This window comes from Rhizophagus irregularis, chromosome 21, assembly GCF_026210795.1.
Source record: "Rhizophagus irregularis chromosome 21, complete sequence".
NCBI lineage: Eukaryota > Fungi > Glomeromycota > Glomeromycetes > Glomerales > Glomeraceae > Rhizophagus > Rhizophagus irregularis.
The window spans coordinates 602,583-614,583 of record NC_089449.1 but is presented as its reverse complement, the minus strand read 5'-3'; the positions used below and the strand labels follow the sequence as shown (position 1 = coordinate 614,583).

General features: G+C 26.9%; 2 protein-coding genes across 2 annotated transcripts; both read right to left on the bottom strand.

Annotated features, from left to right (window-relative positions):
- Positions 1-2,033: 2,033 nt before the first annotated feature.
- OCT59_013568 (uncharacterized protein) lies at positions 2,034-2,862 on the bottom strand (the record flags this gene model as incomplete). The annotated part of the gene is made up of 3 exons (XM_025323820.1): positions 2,034-2,285; positions 2,409-2,746; positions 2,844-2,862. The coding sequence occupies 3 exons, from the start codon at positions 2,860-2,862 to the stop codon at positions 2,034-2,036; spliced, it is 609 nt and encodes a 202-aa protein (XP_025189786.1).
- A 2,826-nt stretch (positions 2,863-5,688) lies between these two features.
- On the bottom strand, positions 5,689-6,769 carry OCT59_013567 (uncharacterized protein). Its single transcript, XM_025312461.2, has 6 exons — positions 6,673-6,769; positions 6,502-6,568; positions 6,396-6,421; positions 6,258-6,327; positions 6,148-6,176; positions 5,689-6,070 (listed from the first exon to the last, which is right to left on the bottom strand). The coding sequence occupies exons 1-6, from the start codon at positions 6,758-6,760 to the stop codon at positions 5,847-5,849; spliced, it is 504 nt and encodes a 167-aa protein (XP_025189785.1). The 5' UTR covers positions 6,761-6,769; the 3' UTR covers positions 5,689-5,846.
- Between the last annotated feature and the right edge of the window lie 5,232 nt (positions 6,770-12,001).

Genomic DNA, 12,001 nt, shown 5'->3' with positions numbered 1-12,001 from the left:
TCCTTTCCTTCTTTCGCTTTTCCCTCTCCCTTCTTTAGGTTTTTGTGATTTGGACAGACTTTAGAGATAGTACTATGGAAAATTCTTAAATTCCATGCATACGAAAAGTCTTTCCATGATGCCAACGGAAATTTCTATATTTCAACTTCTATCGTCTATTAAAACTATAAATATATTTTATACTTGTAATATAATAAAATGGCAGGTAAGTTTCACTTTTTTTTAATAGGTTCCAAATTCATGAAACTTAATTTTATTTACTATAAGAAACGTTATCTAACGTTTCTCATTTTTTTTATAGGTTCAAATGTATTCGGCTTGAAAACTTTGAAATGAAATAGTAAGTTTCACAACGTTTCATTTCGTTGTGAAACTTAAATATAATTTTTTTTTTTGTTTTTTTTAATAGAAACGTTTTCCAGTATTCGACTTGGGATTTGGTAAGTTTTGCGACATTTTCGTTGTGAAACTTTTTATTGATTTATTTAGGAAATGTTCATTAACGTTTCCTTTATTCTTTTTTATCCAGTTCGAAGAAGCATCAGGCTGAGTCGATTTCACAATCAAGAAAGCCATTGATGTTTACCGAAAGTAAGAAAAAGATGATGGTCAATAAAATTAAATTGTATTTGGACGCGTGAAAATTTGGTGGGAAAAAATTTTTTTTTCTTATTTATTTTAACGAGACATTTATTAACGTTTCATTTTTTATTTTCTTTTTAGACGGATCTATGATATCGATAAAGTCTATATGATTTTTCTAAGACGGAATTGGATGATATTACCATAATGTTTAGGAATATTAGGAATATTAGAGAGTGCCAACCCAAGTTCATTATCCGGAGATTAGACTAATCCAACTCCAGTTCTTCCAAAGGTGGAGGTCCCGAGAAGAAGGTGAGTTCGGGAATTTGGGTAAGTTTTGTTTTAAATTTTCCTTTTTCTTTTATTTGTAGTATAATATATGTTGGTTAGTAAAAAAAAAATTCTCATTTTTTTTATATTAACTACTGTTCATTTTGTTTCATTTTTTAGGCGATTTTTCAAGTCTTTCTGGACAGGACGCGTGTCTAGCAAAGACAGAAGAGTAGAAAAATGGATAACGATAACAAGGATTCCTTAATGGGTAAATTTAGGCTCCTTAAGGATCCTTTAAAAATCTTTTGATAGGGAATCATTAATAATATAATTATTTTAACCTTAGAAATAAGATCGTGGAGTGTAAGTTTTAACGCATCATAGGATTTAATGAATGTTAACTTTTGGTTTTGTTTTTATTCTTCGTCAAAGGAGAACACAATTTTGAAAAAATTCTGTAACAAATTTTAAAAAATTTTGGACAATTTTTAAAAGTTTAATATATATGCGTGAATTATCGTTTTTATATTATATAAAAGCGGGGAAAAAATGGACACGCATAATGTCATTTTACGCGTTCGATACAATGTTACATTTTAATAGTCTTTGTTATCAAACGATCATATCCAACTAGACACTAAAAAATTTTGACCTAAACCTCTATCATTCACGTGTATATCGTGTATCGTGTATCGTAAGACGTAGTTCTTCTCTAAGTCTGCCACCAAGAATTAGTTTATGACAAGAGAGAAGATCAATAAATTACACAAACTATTAAAAACAAATAAAAATGTATTCTATTATTTGATATATAAAGTGAAATTATTTTAAATAATATATCAAATACTTAAAAAATATTTAGGCTGATTAGACACAGTTGAACAAGGGCCAAAAAATTTTCTTGCGAATTATATCACTTCAGATGAATCCTATTTTAAATCGTGCACAAATAGAACGTTTAAATAATTTATTATTTAATGTAATAATAGTTCAATTCTCGTTTAAATGATCTTTAATTCATTAGGATGACAAGAATTGAAGTACTAAATGTTACTAATAATAGTAATAATATCCTAATATTTTTTCATTGGGTATATATGGACTCTGAGCTTCTAATTTTTCACCAGAACTAATTTTTTTTCATTATTTTTTCTTACAATAAAGTCCAAATCAAATCATATTAATAACCTTTCCCTGTCATTTAGAAACTCCTTTTTAAATGAATTAGAATTACTACCTTCAATCTCTTGATGAAGTTCATCGATTTGATCTGATTCTTCATCGGATGTTTTTACAATATTCCATGAAGATTTAGAATCTATTTCCATAGCTTCTTTCGCTTGATATAATTCATCAAATTGTTCTGACTCTTCGGATGTTCCTACTATTAAATCCATAATATTTGAAAGGGATTCAATATGATTCTGCTGTATAATAAAAATAGATTTTACGTTATTCTCTTTTATCGTATTATCCTCGCTCTCTTCAGTTTTAAAGTTGATGATGATGATACACCCTCATCATTACAATCTGAATCTTTTATCACATACTTTATAAGAGATATTTTTATTATTCACACTTCGTTCATCATCTGAAGAAGAGTCTTCTGGTGATGACCGATCATCATACATAGGATGAGAAAACCATACTTCACCGATCTTTACAATTTTTCTATCTTGCAATGATCTTTCTATCATCAACTCTTTTGATCCGGGATTAAATTTTAAGTATTTTCTTTTGATACAAGTAAATTTTGATGAAGGTATATTCTTTTGCTCGAGACTTTTTAAATAATCTTTTTCATCTTCAGAATCTGTACTAAATGGTAAAGTAGAATCATCATCCGAATATTGAGATGTGTTTAAGCCATTTTCTTCGTCACTCAAAACTAAAAAAAAAAGAAGAAAAAAAAGTGATAAAAATATTCTTATTTAATTTATAACAACAACAACAAAGACTCAACAAATTAAGTTTATATGATATACCCTTCTCTTTCAAATCCATTTTCCGTATTAAAATTTAAATATAAAAGAGAATTTAATCTGAAAGTCTCAAGGTAAAATGAATAAATATTAAAATATAAACAATATCTGATATAAACATTAAATATAAACAATATAAACAATAGAAACGTCATAAGTTAATTATCATGTTTGATGTCTTGATCTGATTGGCGATAATTTTTAGCTTTTTATGTCATTAAAAGTACTACAATTATTTTTTATATAGTTATTTTAATATATTCAAATTTGATTTGTTAACAAGTTATTGTTTTACATATTTTGATATTAAGTACTTTTATGTATTGATACATATTTTTTTGATACAATTTTTTACACACGTGTATTTCTTTCTTTTACTCTCTCTATGTAGAATTTCAACCATTTTGAAAATAACAATAATAACACAGTTAGGGCTACTCAATTTTTTTTTTTTTAAAAAAAATATTTTTATAATAACCTAAGGAAAGTCACTATTCCGACCAAAAAAGTGGGCGGTGAATTTGATAAAAAGATGAAAACACTTATGAATAAATCTCATATAGAAATTAATATTGAAGAAGAGCTTTAATGGTTTATTGACAATGAAATCTTTATATTAATATGTAAATAACAAGTTAAAAGTAAGTCATTAATTTATCAAATTAAAAGTAATGATATTTATTTTGATCCTTAATTTTAAAGAAAAAAGGTGAAATACTATGACTAATATAAGGGTTATATAATAGTCATGATGACCTTATAAAGTCAAAATTGAAACTCTGATTTTATTTAACGTTGATTTTCATATGCTTTATTTTATTGTTTATAAATAGAACTACCTCAAAGTTGCGATATTAGATCGACCATTCACAACTTCAGAATGTCTTATCCGAACATTTATGACGGTCGAGTTGAAAACATTCAAAGGATCATCTGAAATTGATTCACCTAATTTCTTTTGACCGAAAGTTGCCGATTTAAATCTTGGCCTAATGCTGAACCTGGATTGGTTTCAGCCTTATGAAGGGATAATTTATGAATTTGTCAAGTTATATGAAGATTTTAGAAGAAAATCCTAATTAATATCTTAATAGAGCTTTAAAATTGAATATTTTGGAAAATGACTTCCATAAGATACATAATTTTGTGGATGATTGACGAACTTAAAAGCTCATGCTGTCATTAGAATCAGGACAGGGAAGATATATTTAAGGAATAGAAACATCTGATATATAGTTAATGCCAAAGGTCCTAAATATGACGATATAAAATTAGGATAGGGTAAGGGAAAGAAGATTAAGTTAGGTAAGGATTAAAGGAATTAGGGTAAAAAAAAGGAATAATGTGAAGAATGTGGAAATCTCAACCACGAATCATTCCCAATGTAGAACAATTCTCACTACTTCTTTAGATCCAAAATTAACTTTTTTCGTTGTTCCGGGTGATGTTTACGATGAGTTCACATATAGTAAAGAAAAAAGTATATATAAATCTGCATATTATATTCCACGTGGATTGGAATAATAAAAACAGTTTCTTACTTATAAGTAGTAAGAATATTCATATGTATTCATTCTATTCATGTTAAAATGGCAAGCCTTAAAGTGGCTAGAAGACGATACCGATTATCCTGATTGGATGTTTTTTTTCAACAATTTTGAATGCAAACAGGTAATTATTTTTATTTTTATTAAATTTGTTATCATCTAATAAAATGTATTTACATTAATTAATATCTGCCTATTCATAATTGAACTTGATAACATAGGGAGTTAAGAAAGGTATATAATAGAATATTAATAGCAAGTTGATACTATATTTTTGATTACAGAAGTCAAAAATATGATTCATTCTTGTATAAACAAATAATTACCATATCAGATTATCAAGAAATAGTAATGAAATAGGCTTTAGAGTATATTCTTAGGATAGACCTGGGTATTAATGAATAATGTATAGAATTATATGTGAAATTAATATTGCAAGTTTCAAAATTATGAACGTACTCTATATAAAAATGTTACACAAAATTTTTTTTTACTCAACTTTTCATCTATGGAAATAAAGAATATTTGTAATTGAATTAAAATCATTGTTGGGTTTACATATTGCGAGTTCAAATATAGAATAAATGGGATATGAATTTGATTTTTAGCTTGTAACGGATAAATACACTGCATAATGCATATTTCCATTGCTAAGTTACACAAAAAATATAACCATTAATCGATGAATAAATTGATAATTAAGCTATAATAATTCATGAATAAGATTTCAAGATTTCGCGTAAAACGAAGAGCAATAATACGAGCAAGAATTCGAAAGAAAAATTTCATTGAAATAAAATATTCGAGGCAGATATTTCTGGGATCAAATCTTGAAATTTTTATTTGCCGGCGCATTCTTTTCTCTCGTTAATAAATTTATCACTTGTTTTTTTTTATGAAATAGTACGTACGTTATGTACGTCACTACTTCAGAAACAATTACGCAGAATATAGTTTAAATATTATTAACAAATTTCCATTTTGAAGCCGAAATCAATCAAGAATATTCATATTAGCGGTTATGAAACTTATTTTTAAAGATTCTTTTACACATTAATCCGTATATGAAATTATTATTGCTAAAAATTAGAGATAAAGAACGAGTATAAAAGAATGTTCAAGTTTATGACAAATAAAAAAACTTGGTTCCCGAATTTTGAAATTTTGAAGAAAAGAAAAAACATCAAACGTTTGCACATATTTTATATGTAACTTAATAATTAATTAGTAATTCATCTCGACATAACATTAACAAATACTTTTTAATCACAAACGATCAACGGGTTGTTATTTTTCTTATTAAAATTCTAAAGTATTTTTTTTATTATAAATTTTATAAATTGATCAATATTAATTGCATCAAAATATACAGGTATATATATACATGATAATAATGAAAAAAGGTTTTAAGCAAAAATTAGAAAAATATGAAATGAAATTCTCCTATAAGATTATATTACTATGCAATGCAACAGTTGTCTTTACCAGCACAACAACAAAAAGAAATTATGAGTGCAGCAATAACCAAAAAGAACGCTACAGCAGGAGATATCCACATTATTAATAGATTCGCGGCTCTTACTTGACATGCGGTACGAATTAAAGTTGACGTATAAGGATAATTTGCAGGACAAAAAAATGGAATATCTCCCATTTCATCTTTTGTAAAAATAGTATATAAAACTAAAAAAAGAATTAAGTTAATAAATTACCAAGATCAAGATACTGTATACGTATAAATCACTGTCATATTAACTTACTCATGATCGCTAAGGAAACTAGAGTTCCACTTAAATAAGTATAATTCAAATAGGTAGGTTAATTATATTTATCGCTTTTTAGATCAAAAAAATATAATTAATATAAATACCTTATTCCATAATGATAATTATTATTATTTTCATCACTTTTAGTAGAATGGCAGCAATAGAAACCACTCACTACGAAAAATTAGTAAACAATTATTAAAATTTCAAAAAATTTTACTTTTTTTAAATTAATAACTTACTGCCTAAGACGAGCGCGGTTAGGTATCTGTTTTTTTTATAAGATCGATAACCAATTAATAAATCATTTCAAATTATTAAGTACATTTAATATCTTTTATTACTTACACATAATCCATAGGATGTAGTTTTAATTCGCCATTTGTCTGGTTAAAAAGGGCGATCTTCGCAACCTCTGATTTTTTTTTTAAAAAAAAATTATGAATATTTTAAGCGAACCATACCGATCAAATATATTTTTTTCCGCTGAAAAAAAACTTTTTATCAATAAGTTCTCACCTAGTGAAAAAGAAGCTAGCCCAGCGAAGGATAAGATAAGTAAAATTATTGCTAAGAAACAAACGCCAAGTTTTGCAAAAAAATTCATATCGAAGAATATTATTTTTTAAAAAAAATTTTTATAATTTTTTTATCCGCTTGTAGAGTCCTTTCCTTTAAATAATTATCTTGTTTCTTTGTAATGAAAATTTGTATAAGGAAATAATGCACGAAAAAAAAACGGCGAGAGAACGTTCTAATGACCAAAAAAGTAGAATCAGTTTGTGACGATTTGTTTACAATTTTTTTTTATGAGTAAGATTATATCAATATAATATTATATCACATGATATATATGATCAACAATTATTTGATTAACTAATAAATTGGGTAATTAAAAGAAAAATTTGTATTGTTAAAAAAAAAATAATACGGATAAAGAGTTCCTTGTTGCATAAAATGATTATTTTTTCTTTTTATATCTACTGACTTTTAAACCATGGATTTTCGCAATAATTAAGCGCACATAATAAATCAAGTTTTTACTCGGCAAAAGTTAAAATATCCATTGACATAAGACTATTGATTGCCGATTTAATGCCATTTAACCAAATTCATATGCAAATTACGCCCAAATTAAATATAAGGAGAATAATTTTAACGAGTTATAATTTAAATATGTTTATGACGTATAAAGTGATAAAGTGATGGTAATTATTTAAAATAGCGTAATAATTACAAAGAAAAGTTTATAATAGTTCAAGTTTTGAACTTTATTCCTTCTTTACCTTCCTTTGTTGTTATTTGCATGCATTAAAAAAACAAAAAAATCTTTTTTCTCAATAAGCGTATTTATATCCATTTTCTCATATATATATATCTAACCTATTTTGTATTAGCTGAATAATATAATTAGGTAATTAAAAAACCGAAAGTTTTTTTGATTTATACAGTATATACTATAATTATATCTTCAATGTTTTTTCCTTTACACATTTCCACATGATTTTTACGACGGTCTTGTCAATCACAATAAATTTTTTTTTGTATCAAAAACTCTGTGTAGCGATAAATATAGAGTAAATTTAATGTAAAGTTAAAATTTATAACTCTATTCGCTAATATCATATAAATACGAGTTGATTCTTTATTGTCCGCATCATTATGTCCTATTATGTCTCCTAAAAAGGACTTATTTTACTGTCTATGGTCAGAAACTTCCGTTTTATCAGCCAAGATAAGTAAGAGCAAGATAGAAAAAACCTTTCGATTCTTACAACGTAATCACAGATGTTTCGATATTATTGTAGAGAAAATTGATGTGTTATATTCTGGGATTAAAGGCCACGAAATGATGTTTGCTACATTATCTCTTGCGGATATGTTGAGACAGATTCACAGATCATCTAAGAGCTCAAAGATGCTATTAATCGAACGTTATATCAAGTTGATATTGATCTCACAACAAACGATCGACCAACTTCCATATGTATTGAATCAATTATTTTTTTCGTATTAATTTTATAGTATACAGCCAACTAAAGTACAAAGAAAGCAAAGCAAATTATTATTGAGGAAGAAAATGAAGAAATTACTTGTAATCAAGAATGGAAATTTCTCACACTCATATTTGACATACTCTGCTAGTTCAGTAAATACATGATATTAATATTTGTTAGCTTTTAGTTATGTATTATTTGTAATTATATTAAAAATGTAAATTTGACAAACCAATATTTTTATAAGAATAATACTAAATTAAAGCAGAATTTTTTTTGTGAACGTTGGACAAATTACAAATTATTTAGTTGTTAATTGCCCTTTATTACAAGAAATTAAAACAACACGAATGCACTGTGCACGTGTAATAAATATAGCTATGCTATATGTTTAATAGGTGTAAATACACGAAAAGAACGATAAAGAACTTCTTCAGTTTATGGAATGTTATACAATTAGGGATTAGAATCTATTAATCGAAAATCGACAAAACATAGTAAAATCGATTCTCGAGAATCGATTCTCAGCAATTTTTTACATATAAGTTAACCTGACTCCAAAGTAATTTTTCATGTTGGTCAAGTGCTGATTATTTTTGCTGAAATTAGAAACTGATTTAAGGTCATCTATAAGAAAAATCTTGAAAAGATTCGATTTTCGATCCTATACAGTATTACATGATAAATACCCAAGCCGGTCATAAGGAATACTGCGGCGACCAATAGAAATTAATGCTACTAATGTCTAAAAATATTGATCATTAAAATCCCGCGTTTTCTTTAATTGGTTAACGAATGATTATTCTAAAAAAAGTTGTATTGTATTGTTTTAAAAAATAATACAAATAAAGATCTCCTTTTTTTGCATGATATTATTATTTTCTTTTTATATCCTTTTCTGATGTCAATAATGTAGAATTTCGCCCATAATAAAATAAAAATCGGTAAAAAGTTTAAAATTTTCTTTTTTAATACTTATTAGTTGACAGTTTAGTCCAAATTCATATGTATTTTACAAATTTACGCCGATCAACATATTTCCATATAATTATATTTATGACGTAATTGTGCCAAACAAAAATACAAGAACCATTATTATATGACTTTCTTTGTTATTTGAAAATAATTCTTACGCTATTTACGCTATTTGAATGTTTACAATCTTGTTCCTGCATTCCCTCACTTTTCTTTGTTATTTGCATGCATGAAATGCATAAAGTTTGACGAAAAAAAAACTCTCGAAAAAAAAATTTTTTTTTTCCCAATTTGTCTGTACAGTTACATTATGCGGTACTTATACTCTTCGCTTAACAATTCTAACAATTCAAAGTTTTAACCTATTCCGAATTAGTTAGATATTTAAATAAGGTAATAAAGGATTTAATATGAAACAATTTCGTAGCCCAAGTGCCCAACAAGCGAGCTCATACGGGTATATAGGTAATGCCGGTCAATCGCGTGATTTAGTCGTGTGATTTATTGCATGATTTATGTAAATGAACTTAATGTCCAAATTTAGGCCAATCAAATAAGTCACTTGAACAATTTTAAATATTCTTGATCAATGACTTGAAATAACAAATGACGGCTTCCCAAAATGACAAATGACCCGAGCCTACATCCCTCACTTTCATAAATATCTGAGGGAGGGACAGAGAAATTTTTTAGTAGCTAAAATCCTATTCATCACATATTATTTGTCACACATCCTAATTTCAGCATAATTTTATAACTATAACGTGACCAGTGACTTACGTGCAGTATCTAGGGGATAGATGATTTTTTGTGGCGGTCTAAGGCAAATTTTGTGTGTGATAAAAGCTAATTTTGCGTTGTGTTGTGAATCTAATTTTTGTGTATTTTGTGAGATTTTGTGGCGATTTTCATAAAAATTGTGATATTATGTGATAATTTCATATCAACTTTATTATAATAAACTATTATTTAACCCAAAAAAAATATACAAATTCAATCATCTCGATTATAATACATCATATTCAGTTGTTTAAGTAATTCTTTTGATAAAAATTTTGATGGTCATTATCTAAGAAAGTATTATATAAAGAAAAACTATGCTCAACAGCACAGCTAGATATAGGTAGCCAAATATAATCAAATGCAATTTGGGAAAGGATCAGTAAATGAGTTGTTAGATTATTCCAATAAACGTCCAATTTACTTTCATCTACACTTCCATCAAATTCCAGCCCACTAAATACCCCATTCATGTACTAAGTTATTTGAAGAATTATTAAGTTCGAATATTGATAAATGCTATGTCATTAAGTATTTCCTATATGCATATATTTAGGATCAAAAACACGAACTGCACAAAATAAGGAATGTGTAGGATGATTTGGAATATGTAATTCATATTTTTTATATGCAGCTTCAAAAGCAGCTTGAAAAATAGGATAAAATTCTGGTGGATTAAAACAAAGGCTTCATCAAGTTCAATACCAAAATGAGCAGCAGTTTGGTTTGTACGGTGTACCGTTTGGACCAAAAGTGACAAAATAATGAAAATCAAAATTTTGAAATTTGAAATTTCGGATTTTTGAAATTTCCTTTTTTGAAATTTCCTTTTATGTGAAATTTCCTTAAATGGTATAGATCAACATAAATTCGTGTCACGAAATTTCCTGTTTTGGATGTATGTGTAACATCAATCATTATCATTATGGAAAGCCGTCCTTGACAAAAGGTTGATATCCAGACATCATGTTGGATAATGTCTAGACATCATGTTTGATATATGTAGAATAATGTTTGTACATCATTCAACATGATGCTCAAGCATTAACCGACATGATGTCTTAGACATCATGTTACAAATATAGGTTAAATTTTATTTTGTAACTTATAAATATACTATATTTAATTTGATCGACGAGTTTTAGACATCACCGTTGATGTCTTTTACATCATGTTAAATAATGTATAAACATCATCCTACATATATCAAACATGATGTCTAGACATACCATCATGATGTCTAAACATTATATTTCATGATGTCTGGACATCAACCTTTTGTCAAGGACGGCTTTCCATATATCATTTAAGGGAATTTCCCATAAAAGGAAATTTCAAAAATCAAAAATTTCAAAATTTCAATTTTCAAAAATTCAAAATTTGATTTTCACAATTTCAATTTTTTGAAATTTGAAATTTCCAAAAAAGGAAATTTCATCAAAAATCATCAAAGTCATGATCTAACCTTCTCAGGTTGAATCACAGTTTGGCTGACCAGGACCCTGCTTACTTATAATAAAGGTCACTGTAGAAAATTGACCCTTTACTAATAGTTTTTACCTTACTTTTTTCTTAAATTCTATTGGTTAATTAGCTAAAAAGGAAAAAAATCATAACAATATAACATAAAATTTCCTTTTATAGTAGGATCTGCAAAGAATTTTATATATAATTTTTACTTTAGGCCTGGAAGTGACCTATCTTATAAGTAAGCGGAGTCCTGACTGACCCAATTAAGTCATGATCCATGAAAGATCGATACAAAATTACACTTAAATTTTGGGGTAAAAATTTGTCGATCATTTATTAAATAAAAATAACTGCTATCATTCGCAATAAAGCAAGTATTACTAAAACAAATTCACAGCTCAACCAGATCACATGACAAGCTGCGTAATAATGTAAAATATGGTTTGACAAAAAAAATGTCATTTAACTGATTTGACGAAAATTTTTTCTTTGTAGCAGCTATAGATTTTTAAGGTATACGTATATATAATAATACATAAATTTCACCTTTTCAATTTACGAATTTTTAACATTTATTAAATATTATTTGCATTTCTCTTTTTATAAGTATTTGCTATAAGTATTTA